At 25.2% G+C, this 19,773-nt stretch overlaps 1 protein-coding gene across 2 annotated transcripts in view; it reads left to right on the top strand.

Annotated features, from left to right (window-relative positions):
* LOC107161390 (low-density lipoprotein receptor domain-containing jelly belly protein) overlaps window positions 1-19,773 on the top strand; it is a 47,053-nt gene that overhangs the window by 11,507 nt on the left and 15,773 nt on the right. Inside the window, exon 2 of one of the 2 annotated variants that reach the window (XM_015507787.2) lies at window positions 3,489-3,536. The exons of the other annotated variant lie outside the window; for it this stretch is intronic. Coding sequence (XP_015363273.1) covers window positions 3,489-3,536 — 48 coding nt within the window. The remainder of the gene's footprint in view (window positions 1-3,488; window positions 3,537-19,773) is intronic. 2 annotated transcript variants of the gene reach the window in all.

The raw sequence follows: 19,773 nt of genomic DNA, 5'->3' as shown, positions 1-19,773 counted from the left end.
ATTTCTCAAAGTATTTTAAATCTAACCAATGTCTTAAAATGTGATGTTTAAACAACTCCTTCTTGTTGTCTTTAATCCGCAGTTCAGTAAACCATGATACCGTGCACAAAATTTTACTCAACTATTGAGTCTGATGATACTAAAAAAACTTGGAAAAATATTAGTGTAAATACTTTGAAATAATTCCTGAGAAAAACTTTTTTTCTCGTAATCCTTTCTTACTCGGGTTTCTCGGCTTTCCTAAAATACTTTTAAATAATCTTTTTTGAAGATTAAATGAAACAAAAAATTATCATAATATTAAATTCAGCAGTTTATACAATTTTAATAAAGTTCTTCATTAAGTTAAAAATAATAAGATATATTTTTTTCACCAAAATATAAGTTTTTATAAATTGTACAACTGTCTTAAGTCTTTCTAGTGATCTTCGTATTCAATTAGGAAAATCATTAATTTATGAACCCACTCGTTAAAAAAATGTATCCAATCTACAGTATTTTGAAAATGAAAATATTCATAAAAACAAATCAAAAACATTTTTTACCATCATAAAAAAGTATTGTTCTCGATTAAACATAATATGACCATTGACCATTGGAGATTCGTCTAAAAATAAAATTGTGTCGATATCAGAATTTGCATAATACTCGTATTACAATCAAAATGTTTCCTTTGGTCAATACTTATATAATAATATTGCAGGTTTGTTTAAAAACTCATTTTTTTTTTTTTTTTTGTATACAGTTAAATCATAACATTATTCTATTTTCTTAATAATATACAATTAATAATAACACAAATCACGGATATTCAATTATGAACCAAAAAACTCTAAACTACACTTGACCCTGGATTATAAATAGTTATAATTTAAGCTATTTTTCAAAATTCTCTTTCATATAAATTAGTTGGTGATATTTAATAACAAAAATAAATTTTAAAATAGACTAAGATAATAAACAACAATTAAATAAATGGTTAATAATAAACAAATAAATAATAACAATGATCTGATGAATTGGTACATGGTATTCCATCTATATTATATGATCAATTTATTGTTTTGTTATTTTTTTTTTTTATCAATTTATAGAAAATAAATGATCTAATATTATTTGAAACCAATGATTTTGTCACTTTGGGAGTTTCAAAATATAAAAAAAAGGTCAAAATAAAATCTGTGTCATTGGTAATACATAAAAATAAATTAATTGTATCATTTAAGAACTCGAAAAATGGGTTAATATAAAGGTTGGTTCAATGATGGTCGTGTAAATCAATAGTAATTTGTTAAATGTGAAACAATGGGTTTTTATAACAAAAGAAAGTATTATTTGACAAACCGTTAGTGTATTTTCATGTGGATAAAAATATTTTTTCTTAAACTTGAATTACACGCAATTATTGTGAAACAATTAAATAAAATCTGATAAAAAATACAAATGTATAAATAGAAAACTGTCACTGCTATGTTATTGAAATATAATACTTAAAAATGAATATTATTTAATTACGAATTATAGTGTAGATCCCCGTAATGTAATATTATAACTAAACAAATTTCAAGACGCCGATGTAGCAATATTGCATAATCAATACGCCGTCTCATTGATTTTCATTATATTGACGTTTCTTGTTTTATATACTTGTAGATCAGTAAATGGTATCTCTATGTTGTTATAACATTATTCTACCAACTAAAATTCACAATTTAATTTGTATTATAATTAAGTCTGATTTATTCAAGTAAAGAGTTTCACACAACGTTTGTACCCGTAAAAAACGTGTTGACCTTCTGAATCTTACAAATTATTAATACGGTATTATTTACGGAATGTATTTAAAATGTCTTATAATAAATAAAATTATAAAATATTGATGAACAAATACTAAATAATTGTGTATAATCTTATGAATAATGTGATAATTAGATTCATATATTTTGTGAATGTATATACCTAATTATAATCATTAATGAAATAATTTCACCGTGCATGAAAATAATAAAATACTAATTTCGTAAAACGTTTTCCATGTCATACATACATTTTTGGTATATCAAAATTAATGTTAATTTTACGAAATGAATTAAAAATATAATCCATATAATGTTAAAAAAAAAACCCCCCGAGAAAACCAATCTGCCGTATAGCAGCACATATGTGTCGAGTTGGCGAGTGTACATCACCATTGAGTAGGTTACTGTAATGGAAGTATTAAACTTAAAGTAAGTCATCAACCATTTTATACGGGAACTGATTCTGAGCACAGTGAGCATTGATTTGAGACAGTTTTCAACGTATATTTCTGAGGATATTTTCATAGAATATAATTTATTTTGTTGAAGGGATTTTTGTCAAAAACAAATTTGCAAATATTATAAAATTATTATTATGATATTATTTCATATAGTAATTATACATGCTGCAGTTATTAACCTATTTGTCATTACTAACATACCACAAAAACCGTATAGGTGGGTACCAATAAATTCGTGTAAATTCAATAAGTCCACACCACTAAATGCATAAAACAAGTATTGTATTTATAGAAACCTTTATTTTGTTTTAAATTATTTAGGAAATACGCAATCTATACAGTTTTGATTACAAAATTCCAAAATCAATATAATAATTAATATTGTAAGTTTACACTATAAGTGATTTTAAAAGATAGTCCACCAACAAAATTTACGGGAATGTTCTGTTCATATATGATTGCAGTTAATTAATTTAAATAGTTTATACTTTAGGATATCATTGGCGTTTCATTGGAAGGAGGATACGAAGAAGATAAATAGTGGTTATAACTTATGAGTCGAATTTTCGACGAGACACTTGATAACTGTGGTTAAAAAAAAAATCAAAGGCGTTTAAGGAGATTTGAACTCTGTTATAAAATGATTTGGGGAGGTTTGATCATATTGGTGCTCTGTGATTATTAGCATAAGTTTGTGAGTATGAGTGAAAGGTTCAATAATTACGGCATAAGAGTTAGTTAAGGAAGACTTCAGTGGAGCAGTTTGATGCGACCTGAAAATTCTCATTTTAAGGAGGTGGTTTTATTTTAGGGATGATGGCGACGTTAAAGGTCTTTGTATGTTTGGCAGCCTTTATAACTTTCCGAGTGATTTCCCTTACATAGAGTTTGAACTTTTGATTTTCAGCAAGTAGTTGATAAATGATTTTCTCACACGTGTCGGTGTACAATAGTAGGTAACTTTTATTTAAAAAATTTAACACATATTAGACATTATAATTTAACCTATTATTAGATAAAACATAAAATAAGTGTAAAATATTACATTTTAGTGATTTATCATAACAATTACTATGTTAAAATTTTACTACAAACAACGTATCAAATTTATGCGCTAAATTAATGATCAAATCAAATATTTATTTGGTTTTAAACTAAGAATGAAAATTCTATTAAATATGTTTTTAAGCAATTTAGTGATTTTAATTGTACTATATAATGTTTCTAGGTAGTTATCAAAACGTCGACGTAAAATTGAATCAAGAAATGATCCCAGGTAATCGGTTTGAATGTTTAGGCTAACTAGTGATGTAAACATATGACCTTGTACATAATCCTTGTAAAATACAATAGATGAAAACCGGTTTTAAATGTAGTTCTGATTTTATTGATTATTTTATGTTAGTAGAGCGACTAATGCTCTTTAGAATGACAATGTTCTGAATGAAAGCATGCTGATTTTTCATGTTCCTACTTGCATACTAAACAGACTTTCTTATACTTTGAAATTTTTATGATTTTTTTTTAAGGCCTATTCATAAAGGAAATGTTATGATATAATTGTAGCTTATATTTACAGGTTAAGATAAAAAATAATATAAGTGGCTATAATACATTTTCAAATATAAATTGATATTTAAAAAAAATATAATACATCAAATTTACTCTTTTAATCTGAAAATCTACATTGAACAATTATTTACACAAATGTACATTTTATCCTCTTTTAACTTCTAATGATATATATTTATTCTATACCATATTTTAGAATTATTATTTTAATTTTAAACACTTTTGTTTTATAAATTTCATTTTTGATACAGTAACTAATTACAATTATAACTTATAAATAAGTCTTCAAACTTTAGATACACGAAAAAGTTAATAATCAATTTACCAGAGTCCTTTATCATTCCACATGGCTCAAATACATTTTTAATATTTATAAGTGTTTAAATGTGTTTTAAGCTTATAAATAATTGATTACCTATTTAAAATTTAAAATTTGTATGCTATAATTTTAAAAACAAAAATAAAATGAATAATGGAAAAAAATATTTTTAAAACGTGTATTCTTTACGATATAATAAACAAATATTTACCTATGCAATATTATTGCATTTAAAATAATATTACAAAAAGTTTAGGATAATATTCTATCCAAAATTGATTAGATATCAATAATTGGCGTTTCTAATAATATTTATAATTCATCTAAAATTTAAATTTTTTTAAGCATGTAGTCTTTATAAATATAGTACACAATGTGATTAAATAAATAATAATAATATAGTTATTTAATGAAAATATATTTTTTTAAATTCTCAGATAAAACCTTATAAGCAAATTAGGGGTTTATTAGTTAACATTTTGACTTTAAATAATAGCTTTAAAATAAGTTAAGATATTTATTTATAGAATCTATATATATAAAAGTGAATATAATTTATCGTAGTTAAGATGTTGAAACAATGTCTATTTTTAGAATCCATGTTTATAAATGGCCATTTAGTTTCAATTTTCTGATTTATAATTAACATACAATTTAAATAACAACAAACTTATTATTTTATTTTATAATACAATTATATAAACTAACACCTGTTGAATATATTTGGTCCTGATTTAAGTGTTTTTTTTTTTAATTTAATATTAATTTTTAACCCGTGCTTTATCATGATTTTTATTAATGACATTGGCAATTTTAAATATTATTATGTGATAATTTTGAGTTGGCTATTCAATATACAGATGTATATATTATTAATTTTATTGAACTTTATTATGAAATTCTAAAAAGCATGATTAAAATATAAATATAGTAATATAAACTAGTATTAAGTATAGAGTATAGAGATATAGCCAATGGATTAGGTTTAATTCATTTGTAGGCTATTGGAAATAATTATTTATAGTTTAAAGTAGGTCAACCCAGTTACATCCAAAATAAAGTAAAATTCTCTCTACTTAAATATTTTTTTCTTTATGACATCATAAGTATTTATAGTAGATAAATTTTCGTTTTACTAAAAATCCATAAAGCAGTGTTTATTAGTTTTTATATTTTTCGAACTTAAGTTAATATTTTTGAGGTATATAATAAAGTATAAACTGTACTATTAAATTTTATGTAATAACTATAATTCGTGTTTAATATTTTGTCATTATTTCTTTTATAATACCTAACTAATGAAACTTATTTCAATTAATTTTTTTTAAATAACCATTTTTTTAATAATTAATATTTGATAAAAGGTTTAGATTTATTATTCTAAGAAGATATATGCTTTAACTTCTATAGACTATAAGTAATGTTCTTAATTTTAAATTATTCTGTAGTTATCTAGTGAGAAAATTAAAGATTAAAACCCAAGAAAACTTATATAGAGCAAGTGTGCCTCACAATAAAATATTTATAACAATTAATAGCTTAAAGGGTTTGTAGAGATGAATGAATCCTAAGAAGAGTATTTGAAAAAACTACAAACAAAACATTAAATCACCGTAACAAATAAAGACCATTCAAATATTTATGTTTCCACTCGTTCACAAACCTTAAAATAACAAATAAACATCAAACAAACAATTAAAATACTTCGGGTTTTACTTCCGTCCTATACATTAGTTTTTCATTTATAATATGTTTATAATTGTTGCTCGTGATTTAATATCTTTGGTATGTCAACAGAAGTAGGTACATTAATCAATAATATCTATATAAGAGAAGTATGTGTAGAAGCGGAATAAGTGAGCTACTGAGATTGTATTTCGTATGATATAAATAAAATTATATTAAAACCATTCTGCTTTCTACGTAAACCTATGAACTATGGAGTTATCCGCTAGTGGGTTGCGACATATTGTTTAATAATATAATCAACTGAAAGATCCTAGCTGCGTTTTACGCACATAGTGTGTACATATAAGTTACAACATCAAACAAAATATTTATGGTATTTTTTTTATATAACATTACCTCAAGAGCTTAAAGCTGTATATCCTAATAATATCTTTCTTTAATTCAAAATAGGCTATAATAAATCACGGGAATTCGAAGACCAAAATACCACAGTGGTGGGGGCAGGAGAAATAAATGAAGCCAAAAATGTTGCACAACAACAGTATAACCTACCCTTATAATAGATGTTATATAAACTAATTTTCGACAAACTATTTATAACCTGCTGTTTAACCCTTGAACAGGTAGGTAGTAGTATTACTCATAAGTTATTCATGCAAAGTCTTTAAATTCTTATTTCGTTATATTTTTACCCCTGAAAACTAGTTTTTTATCAAATATAACAACTTGACCCTTTAGAAATGACATAATTACTATTGCCGTTACGAACTTAACATTTATTATCATCTATGTCAATGCGAACACTTTGCTAATTGAAATTGCATAATGAGAGGTTAAAAAAATAATGTCTAAATAAATGTTTGTGAGTTGAAAAAATATACTTGCAAAATTTATAATATCATAAATAATTGTAATCTGCACTTATAGAATTCATAAATTACCATCAATCTGAACATATTTTTTTTTTAATGTAAAAGAAATTTATTAATACAATTTTAACCAATTTTAAGTTCAACTTAATGAAAATTACATAATAAAAACATTAATATTAATAAAATTATGTCATTATTAAAACCAGACTCTTACGATTTGAGTTATCATATAAGCCTGGCTTATAAACCTCATACATAATATATCCCTAACAACTTTTAAAAACATAAATATTTATGTTTATTATTATTATTTATGGTATAAACTTTATTACATTAATAATAATCAAATGGTAATTTAACTAATTTTTATTGTTATTATTACTAAAATCCAATATATTTTGTTCTCTAGCAATCACTACATTTTTTGGATAAGAAAATGGCTTCTTATAATTGCTAAAAGTAATAAACACTTTCACATTAATGTTATAAGATTGATACTACCACCATCATATCATACAAATTATAGACTATACCATAATATTGATATGGTTGATCATGCCTTGAATATTGACTCTTTTTTTCCAAAGGAATTATTGGTGTCATAAGTATTGTTGTTAAATGGGGTCATAATTTAATAGTTAAAAATCTCATACTTATTCCATTTTAAAAAGTTTCTGATTTAGTTAAAACGGTTAGAATTTATCTAATTCATGACTATATTTAAATACATAGTAATTTTATTTCAGTAATACAATAATCATGTAAGAATAAATAAACATAATGTGTCCCCATAGCTTTAAGATCAATACTCTATGACTACTATTTTGTATTTTGTATTTACTACAGGCTAATAACCTCAGGAGTTGAAGCCTTATTTAAATAAAAATAAATAAATAAATAAACAATAAGCAGAAGAAACAATGATAATTATATTACAAGTTTAATAAAATTTAATTAAATATTAACTATTCTATGTAAAATTAGTTCATAATATTACCAATTTACCTACATATATAAGAAGTAACTATTTTAATTTCAATAAAGATGTTCCTGGTTTTTGAAATTATATTAAAGTAACAAATAAAATGTATATATAAGTAGGCAATATAATAATATTTCCTAAAATAATATAACATAAATCCTAATATATATAAGTGTGTATTTATAAATGTATTACACATTTTCTAAGATTCAACTAACAACAAAAACATAAAACGTGAATTAGGTACAATAAATATACCACATGCAAAAACAATTTTAATATCTATTTACCTATGTTTACAATATTTTCTCAGGATAATTAAAAATTATAACCTATAATCATAATTATAATTCAAATAATTACGATTCTTAAAAAAAGTTTTGTTCTTATAATATTGATTAACTAAAGGTTTATACATATTATATATAACTAAAGGTAAACCTATTTTTGCATAATTTATGGTATTTTTCTCAAAATGTTATCTATTTATTTATTCATTTAAGTGTATTAAATAAAAATTAAAACTAGCGTAGGTAACATATTTAAAACTATATGGTTCTTAACTTAAACTTAATTAAATGAAAATTAAAAACAATATAAGTTACTTAATAGCATAACTAATAATTGCATTATTACTAAAAATATTTACAATATTTTCTGTAAATAATGAGTAAATTTCCGGATTATAATATAGAATTACATATATAAGCGAAAATAAGTATATAATATTGATAGAAACCATTCACTAGCAGAACCTAAATTTTATTATGAATTACTTTGTTATTCCATTTCCTAGTGTTGAATGGGTTCTTGTATACTAAAAATCGATGTTCATTTTTTTTTTGTCGTTCTGTAAATATTAAAAGTAATTTTGTGTCGAGTAATCAATATGCATTCCATAATAATTTTAATAAAAGCTATATTATGGTATTTCAGTTAGTTAAGATTTTTTTTTTTTTAATGAGTCAACGTCAGAAATGTTATCAGATTGATAATTATTTTTATTTTACTTAAAAATTAATTTACTTAGGAACTTATTGAATAGTTAAGTTTATAATTTGATTTTCATAATTTATGATATATACAGGGTGATCCATTGAAGCTGGAACACTAATTATATCGAAAAGTATAAACTTTTTTTCATTTTTCTTTTTTAACTTCTAGGTTTATGTTTTTCTAAAACCGTATAATGTTTTGATTTTTTTCACCCTTATATTTATTGGTGAAACCACTATCAACTTTTGATTTTAAAATCGTAACATATAATTAAAAATTTGTCGTTAATTGGTTTATGAGATACAGCTCCTCAAAGTATTGGGGTTTTTTACTATTTATCCAATAATTGTAAAGACCAGGAGCTTTTGATAAATTTGATATCGCTGAATCCAAGGTAACATAATAAATCCAATTAGTCCAATTATTAATCGATATATTAATAAATGAGGAAGGTTCAAAGTACAATAGTAATTTTTAATTAATTGTTATTTATTTTGTTACCTTGGATTCAGCGATATCGAAATTACCACTAGCTCATGGTCTTTACAGTTATCGGATAAATATTAAAAACCACTGATACTTTGAGAAGCTGTATCTCACAAACCAATCAACAAATAATAAGAATGTTAAAGCATAAATTCATGAAAAAAATACTTATATTAATTCGTGATATTTTAACTATATAAAAAAATTTTAATACACGGTTTTAGAAAAGCATAAACGTATAAGTTTAAAAAAAGTTAATACTTTTCGAAATAAAAAGTGTAACCACTTTAATGGATCACCCTGTATTATGATGAGTATTTGGTATTTAACTTGTGATTCTGTGAATATTCTTTAATCTTACTTAGGGGAGGGGGGTGAACAAATGTAGTCCAACAATTCCGAAGAAGCGCAATCTAAACATAGTAAATGCTTACATCAAATAAGAATACAAGATACAAAGAAAATAATGCTAGACTGCTTGCTAAAATTAAAAAGGAAATAACCGCTATAATGACACAAGTCAAGACAATATTATATTAAAAGGATTTCAGTACTCCCAGAGGCGTAGCCAGGATTTCTATAGGGGGGGGGGGGGGCTAAAAAAAAAATTAAATAAATAAATAACATTCAAATAACAGTTTTTTTAATTTTCCAAATATTTTGAAAATATTGATAATAATGACACGCTTATCTACGGTGTTATGATAAACAATAAACTATACATTTTTTTAATTTTAACTCCCAATCGGTACATAGCCAAAATTAATAAATTTACGATTTTTTTTTATATATTATATGATACGGCCCATGGGGGGCATGGCCCTTTGACCCTCCCCCCTGGCTACGCCGCTGAGCACTCCATATTAAATTTTCTATCTTCAATTATCAGAATACGTGGAACATATTGTACATTTCAGTTTAGTTGAATCAATCATGTGTTGTAAGTCTCAACATGTAGGTAAGCGCCATTGACTTATTATTAAACTTAAAGTCAAGAACGATATCTGTTTTTATATTATGTAGGTACGTTGAGATTTTATGATGATTTATTTATTCTGTGATATAATGATATTTTAAGTTGTGTTATTTTACATACTCATAACTTTAATAAAAGTTAAAATTTCTTAAAAAACCAACGTTTGAACACATTAATATTTTTAACTTTAAATTTTAAAATAGGTTAATTCACTCTCATACAAATCTGACAACACAAGATTGGTTCTGAACATAAATGTTGTGAATAGCTTAGAGATGAAAACAAAATATGTTTGACTGGCATTCTTTTACTTAATTTAATACATTTTGGATGATAAAAAAATAAATAGTTAACAATTAACTAAACTATGTTTAGTTTGTATACATTTTGCCTGCAGTTGATTAGGCTTAAACCATTTAAGTGACATTGAGAAAAAATCATGTCTATTTTAAAACTTATGGCTACAGTAGAATATTGTTTTTTTCCACGTCTATTATAATTCATATATTATTTTCACAGTGTATTGTAACCAAAGCTTTGAAGATTTAAATTACATAGGTAGTACTTGTTTGTTTTATCTAGTTTATTAAAATTGTATTTAATTAAAAGAGAGATTTTTATTCAAAAGTATCTTTGTTTTCAAGAATAAAAGTATATTTTTTCTGAAACTCTGTGGAATGAACATTTAAAATTAGAATATTTTTCATTATTAACTTGCTTTGTTCAAATTCTTCTTTATAAATTTGATTTATGTTTTGGGATATAAGATTTTCAAGTGGCATACACTACTAAGTATAGTTTGTCTTGTTTTAGTTGATATGTAAAGTGCTAAAATTTTGATTAATTTTGATGCTTAATAATCATTCGATATGGGTTTTACAAAAATGTATTTAGTTTGTATGTATCGATAGAACGTTTGGAAGTGAATTCAGCAGATGGTTCGAATATTTTTTCATAAAATGTAACATAATTTTGTACTCTTAATTTAATGAGTATTAGTATGGGTTATATTTCAATGGCTATATTTTCAGTATTAGTTTCAATTTCCTTATTATCATTTTTGGAGATAAGAGATTGTATGATGTTTTTATGGGGTTTTGATTTTTGATATAATCCAGAAGTTGAATACAATCTTTTATGTTTTTTGAGAGAGACGACCTCAGTCCAATTCTAAATAAAAAAAATCGTTTATATCAGATAGAGTTATTTGAAAATCTGTCAATAATTGATTTTTGTGTGGAGTTTTGGTTGATAGTTTAACCGTCTCGATATACTAAATGTTTATTTTCACTCGTCGTTGAAGTAGGCACATAGTTATTGTTAAGTAATGTAATTAAAAGGTCGTTAATATATTATTAATTCGAACTTTGAATAAGTTTTATTTTGATTTATTGGAAAAGGATTGACCCCTATGAAAAATAAAAGATTTATTTATAAAAAACAAAATATTTTTTTGGTTGATTTGACACTTCACGTTAAAAAATTTGTTTACAATGAATTGAATAAATTTCTGCAGTAAGCTTACAAGACATTAAATATTCTATTGTGTGTTAAAATACCACAAAGTATTTACTTATAACTAAAATACAAAACATTATCTAAGAATAGCATTGAACTAGGTAATTTAAGTTTTATTATTTATACAAATGTTATATAATTATACTCGAACATTAAGTTGCTTATTGTGAATAATTAAAAAAAAACCATATAAATATTTTTTATCTCACTTTTCTAATTACTTTTATAATAAATATATACAGGGTGATTCACCAAGCGTGCTCACCCTCCCGCCTTTCATTAATAATTCAGTTATTCAAAATCTGTTTTTAGAATCTTTAAATATTCTTGAAGACCATATTTTCAATTTCTTGAAATTCTTTTGTTACACTTAAGGTGTGTCCTGTGGCGATACGCCGATACATACTCGTACTTTTGTTTTTCGAATGAAAACCCTAATTTTTTACTATAAATTATTTATCGGATAATTTTTTTGAGAATTTTGATGAATTGAAATCGAAATTCTAATCAGTAGTTTTTGAGTTATTTAACTTAGTGTTCTAACGATAAAATAAGGTCCATGGTTTAGGTTTATAAGATATGTGGTCTATGGTGAATTTGAAAATATTAGTCATTGATATTAATCTATGAATATAAATAATTTGAGAAAACGGCCTGAACCGTATCATAAATACTGGTTCTAATAGTTCGTGTATTTTATGATTTTATAAAGTTATTTTTAAGGACTTATATTCTTATTACTTTATTAGTACAAATATTTTAATAACTCAGAAACTACTCATTAAAATTTTTAACTGGGTAGGTACATTGAAATTTAAAAAAATATATCTACTAAATAATTTACAATAAATAAGGGTGAATCTTATATTAAAAACAGGAGTTTGTATCACCACAGAACACTACTTAAGTAGTACAAAAAATCTCAAGACATTTGAAAATATAGTCTTTGAGTATATTTGAAAATTCTAAAAATTAGAATTTGAATAAACTCATTATTAAATAAAAAAAGGGGTAAGCATGCTTGGTGATTCATTCTGTATTAACAAATATTATAAAAATAAAAAAGAGCAATGTAAAATGAAATATTCTTATATTGTAAGTGCAAAATTAAATTTTACTTCTTGTGGTATGCTGTAAAAGTAATAAGTATTTTGAATTTTAAACTAATTTATTAAAATTATTTCTTATAATGCATTATTATTGTTTTTAACTGTTTTCTTGTTTAATTAATATTCGTTAACATGTTCTGTACCATGGATTATATTATTTTTTTATTTCAAAAAAATTTAAAACCATAATCGAAAGAACTAAACAAAAATAAAATAATACATAAATATAGTATAAGTTTTAATTTGAACACCCATATTGTATAATATAATAAATAAATAAAAAAACATGTTTATGATTATATGAATAAGATATATTTAATGGCTTTAAATGATCGATTTTAAGTACATTTAAAAAAAAATAACAGTGCAAAAAAAATCTAAATTGAAAACGTCTAGACATTCTAACAAAATCTTTGCCAACGTATCGTTTATTTACGATAATAATTGCGCATAAACTTCACTGCCATATTTATCAAACAATTATTCTGAACATATTATTATCATAAAAAAAGCTTTTCAAAGTTATGTTTGTATTTATATTTGTTTTACAGTAAACTATAAATTATAATCCATAATAATGTACTTACTAATAAATTTGATTAACGGTAATTGCAATACGAAAATTGTCCTTAATTCAATTGAATCCGATTAAATAATGATATGTTTTCTTAAATGTAATACGGGATTTAAAGTTTTATCCACCACAAATTCACGACACTAAATCAACGGTACCTGCAGCATTTTCACTCTGCGGTACTGCGACTTGATGTTTTCTACTTTAGCAATTTAGAACATAACGACATATTTTACTCGTAGTGAATATAATCCCATTATGGTTAACATAGTGGTAGTGGTTATCCCGTTACAACGCTGACAAGTGAATTCGTGTCAAATGACACTAGATTTAAAATTATTAAGACACCTTGGCTGTTTTAACAGTGCACTTTGTTTTTCTCCCATGGTAAGTAGTAAGTAGATACACAAACGCACAACTACTTTGTTCGTTATATCCAGTGATAAAATTAACTCTTTGGGTTGAAGTTATACATATAGTTATACCTTATATTGCCTAATTAAATGTTAACTCATGGAATATTATGATTGATACAATAAATACGAGTATTAAATAGTAATATTTTAAATAGTTTTTAATTTATAATTTTAGATTATTAGTAGTGGAATTGTAAAATACTAATAAAAAAACACCGATTTTAGACAAATTTGTTTATATTCAAAAACGAAAAAAGCGTCGTGACTGTAATTTTATAAAATATTTGCATTTACATTTCCTAAACATTATTCAATTTTCACAATATTTGTTTAAGGTTTTTTTGTCAATTCGTATAGATGAAATTTTTTTCCTAAATCAAACAACTATAAAATGTAGTATAATGTTTCTCAACATTTGTTCTTAAAGTACTTAAAATTATCAAAAATAACAATTTTTTCATGAACGTTGATACATAAATTCATCAAAATTGTGAAAATTCGGAAATTATTTCGTAGTACACCTCAAGTTATTTTTACCCTGAAATTATTCACATAATTTAGCGTTTCATCAGTATTCACTTATAAGTTAGTCATATGATGTAATATCATTATAATTGAAACAATAGTTATATAATATATTTATATAACATTATAATTTTGCAATATTTTTGGAAAACACAAGTTTATCTTAACTGTATTACTAATAATAGTATAAATAAATGATAAAACAATCCGTTCAGAAATAGAGCTAGATACGCCGCCTCCGCTCTTGACAATTGTTCATACCTAAGCAATGATTTATTGTCAAATTTAACACATCCATATTTTCAATGACATATTTAATTATGATATACACTTCTACTACATAAAGCAGAGCGACTTCACTATTTCTTTTAAGTTAATTTACATGCGTTTCGCGTTTATTAATTACAATTTTTATTTGCTTAAAATATGACATAGATAGGTATAGGAATAATAATAAAATAATAATTATTATTATTATTATTGTAATTATTCCTTTATTCAAAATTACCAGTAATTTTACAGTTTAATGTTAATATTTTATAAACAAATATATTATTTTGATAAAATAATAATTATTATTGTACTTAATAAAATATTTATATTTTATTATTTTTTATTCATTTATATATAATAAAAAAAAACCAGTAATAATTTGACCTTTTTAGATGTTTTACTATTCAAGCTTAAAATATTTTTAAAAGCACATAAAAATGAAACGAAAGAATAATAAAAACAAACTTATTAAAAACATTGCTCTTTTAATTTTTAAGTAAATTTTAACATACACCTCTAGTTGTGTTTATAAAATATTAAATCAATTGTAAAAAAATGTATAAATTATAGTGACATAATGTAACAAAATATTACCTACATAAAAAATACCATAGCTATAAATACTTCAATGTTGACTTATAAGAAATACTATTTCCAATCTTATAATGAAATAATTAGTACATCAAAAAGCTAAAATTCACTATCAACGCTTCTACATCCGTCTTATCTCCAACAACATCCCATTAATACGAAATCTCGCAGTCCTTTCAATGAAACTAAGCCAGACGTCTAAAAAGAAAATGCTGTCGTGACCTTCTCTTTCACCCCCCCCCCCCCCCCGTCTTTCTAAACTAGAATTGGTTCTCTACCAGTATCGAGTAAAATAAAAAAAACGGATAAGTGGATATCGTTCTTTTGTACAGTAGGTTACAAGTGGGTGACTGTAATGGATAGTATTGCATTTTAATTCAATGATAGGTATATATTGTACACGAAAAACGATTCTGAGTGGAGACGGTTTGTCAGCCTAGGATATATTATATTATATTAATTATTATATTATTATATTGTTATTATTTCAAAAAAAAAAATGTAGATTATTTCATATATATATTCTAATTTTATTATTAATTGAGATTAATAAAATTAATAAATATGTTTCTGCTCATCTAATTGTGTCCCTAAGGTATAGATTGTTTATTTAAAATAAATAAAAATGGAGATACGGGACAGGCCCTCGCAAGGGCTCAGCCTAAGATACACTTGCCTTTTGAAGGACATAATATATAGTGTATAAATATAATAAAGGTTTTATTCGTAGTCCATAAGAAAAAATATAAATATAATGTATAAAATATAAATTGTTTAATGTGTTTACTTCATTATCAGTGTTTTAGATATTACATATTATCGCCAATGTTTTGCTTTTTAACAAATAAATTTAATAATTATTAAAAATATTTATTTTATATTGTAGGTAACTTGAAAAATTAAAATGTGTGACATTTATTCTATGAGTAAGAAATCGACCCAGAGTTATATTTTTATTAAAGAGTGCATGATGCTATAAAATGTGTAAAAACCAATTTGTGTCTTAATTTAAATTTGTAAAATAAAAAACTTATTTAGATTAGATGTAATGCATAATCGTTATCAGCATAGCAACAAATTAATGAACTTTTTGTAGTTAAATTTTTTTTTTAATCATAAGTAATTTCGTCTTTTTATTTTTATTTCATGACAACTATGTAATTACATAGTTATAGTAAAGAAAAGTTATATACAGATAATAGAAAGTCATTGAAGAAATAAAAATATACCAATTTAAGACAAAGAATGCAAAAATTTCTTTTAAATTACAACATGAAAATTAATTGATGGATCTAATAATATTTTTTGCCAGTGACATTATATAACGATATTTCCCTCTCAAACAAAATTGTGAAAAAATAGTAATCATTCATACTAAATAAAATATTTTTTTTAGTTTTAAGGGTGGATAAATTTATAAATAAACTTATTATTTTTATTAGAATTAATTTAATTTCGAAATGGGGTTTCTAATAATATTACAAATTAATCTATAACTGTAAAATAGATTTATTATAAAAATTCAACTGCAGTACAACTGAAAAGGTTACACCATTGTCACTCTTCGTATAACGCTATTGCACATTTGCCTTTATTCTCTCTTAAAGCCTTAAAGGAGAGTTTCGCTATACTTTCACGTCCTCGAATTTGGCCCATCGATATAATACTGTTTAAACGACACCAAATGTCGATGTACCAAAATTACCTACGAAATGCGCCGGTCAATGGATATTAGGTATATACATTCTTTATAAATTATAATATTATTATGTACACCTTAAACAAAAACGCGTAACTTGTTTCACACCAAAAATGTACAGAATATATATTGAAATATATTCACACTATTACACCAATTATTTTGCCAAACAATATATCGAGTTTTTAAATATGGAATGCTTATGATTTAAAGCTTCCGTTAGTTATTTAGTTTACTCTTGTTATGTTCTAGTTTAAACTGTTCAATATAACTGTTGATTAAATAGGTTATGATAATGATTCAATAACAAAATGCACACACTCACACAACGTAAGGCAATTCCATTTCCGCATAATAATATTTCCATATTATCATATTCTGTAGAATATAGATTGCATAATATTGACTCGGCATTGCTTCATGTATACCGTATAGCCTCAACTTCCAGAAAAACTCACTGCTCAGTTTTTGATTATATAAATATATATTTTTTAAGCCCTGGGACAACTATATAATAATATACTGCATATATTTTATAACTCTGCACAGTGGTAACATAGAAATACAAAAATAAAACCGCATAACCGAAGGTAAAACCAATAGATCAATCGTCATTCCTTCGAATTCCTAAAACCAACAGTCATCAATAACGTATTATACATATTTTATAATGTTTACTTGTAAAACAATACTTTTGCACGTAACTATCTGCCTGTGGTGCAAACACCCACACGCGTGAAGAAACGAACGAAAACGGACCGGCGCACACACCGATTTGTTCTATATAAAACCACCCCCGTCAACTCGCTTTAAACTTCCCCCAACGATCGCGAACATGAAAGTCATGTGTATTAATATTATTTTAATGATTTCGTGTACTACCAATATATATATATATAATATATATTATATACATTTGTATGCATATAAGCAAATATGCAATCATCCGGGAAACGCTTTGGAATAACAACAGTACCGTAAGAAGTAGCGACACTCGCAACAGTAATATAATGTGCGCGGTGCGATTTTAATGATATGTAATGATAATGATAATAATAACAATAATAATAATATGTGCTTACTACTAAAGTCGAACACACGCCGTCGCAGCGCGTTCACGAGATGCTTATAATACATATTATTATTGACAAAACGTAGACTTGCTGCAGATATAGGTTTAGGTGGTGATATATATGATGGGTATATACATTTTTAGACGAATCGAATGAACGAACGCATTCGCCTGAACAACCAAATATATCCTGCTACAATAATATATATATATATATAACACACACACACACACACACACACACACACACACACACACACACACACACACACACACACACACACACACACACACACACACACACACACACACACACACACACACACACACACACACACACACACACACACACACACACACACACACACACACACACACACACACACACACACACACACACACACACACACACACACACACATATATATTATATTATACAATAATAATGTGCATATATAGCTACCGTATTTTATTATTATACAGTATAGTAGTTGTGACGTGTGGTATACATCTCACGCCGAACCCATTCGCGTTTCACATATCGCTATATTATTATATTATTATATTATCAAACTCTTTCGGGACCAACCTCTTTAACTGCCCCCCCCCACCCATCCTTCTCAACTGAAGCCGCCGCGTATGTGTAACAACACCTGTGGCACTCACGCTCACGTATTACATAGGTAGGTAACAATGAAACTGCTGCACGAAATCTACGGATGTCCCGATTTTTCTTCACCGGTCGTGTGAAACACTTTAAAAATCTCCTAAGAACGCTGGGGGGGAGAGAGAGAGAAATAAACGTTTTCTTTCATGATGAGTTTATTTTCTTTGGCATATCGGCTGATGGCTATTATGCGGCAATTGCATATCTATTACCGTTAAAATGTTTTAAATTGTAAATAATGACGAATAGGTCAATAATAATTTATAATAGTATTATAACTATAATAGCTCTATCACGGGTACTTCCGGTGGCATACAATATTATATTGTTACACACAAAATCCGGTCGGGGACATTGCTTTCGCGTACTTACTGCAGACGGCTTATTCCTTGTTTCTGTCTGCATAAAATATTTGCGTTCGTAAAATATACACTAATTTTAAATGCCAAACAGTAAAATTACGTAGATAAATCAATGCGTAAACATTTGATATAACTGTTTTGTGAAACTCATAACATTTTTGATTTATTGTGAATATTAAGCACTTGAAAAAAAATATGTGACTTCTGCAAATTATTATTACTACTACGCCAACATAATATTATAAGTTTAAAAAAATGTTAATTAAATCACGACCTGCGTTGATTGATAATTTCATAATGTATCTCAATAGGTATACCATATAACATAATTTGATCGTACGAGTATATAAGAAAATCATCAATCGACGAAGTTATTTTAATCACATTTATTTTTTTCTCATAATATGTTTGCAACCCCCTACGAGTTAATATTAATTTCAGTTCGACGAGATAAATAAAAATGTTTGTTGAGCTCATTTGATCTATTTCAAACTACCTATCTTAACTTACAATTATTTCACGTTAATATTTATAATAAATATTAAATTAAAAAATGTCTAATTAAATGCTGTTTTTATATTAACTATCAACATATTTCGTTTAGCTCAATCAAACTTTAAACTATCAATGCAAATATTATACTTCCAAAGTTTATTAAAAGTTAAATTTATTTAAATTACAGTAGTTGATACAAGCAGACATCAATATTAAAGGAATATAGCATAATAAACCACACCAACTATACTAGTCGTTAAATTAACGTTGTAGATAATACAATTATTTATACTGATGTACTATATACATTTTAATTGTTT

The sequence above is a fragment of the Diuraphis noxia genome, unplaced genomic scaffold (assembly GCF_037042655.1).
Source record: "Diuraphis noxia isolate RWA-SAM2 unplaced genomic scaffold, SU_Dnox_SAM2 contig0004, whole genome shotgun sequence".
In the NCBI taxonomy this organism is placed as follows: Eukaryota; Metazoa; Arthropoda; class Insecta; order Hemiptera; family Aphididae; genus Diuraphis; species Diuraphis noxia.
This window is presented reverse-complemented; position numbering and strand designations above follow the sequence as displayed.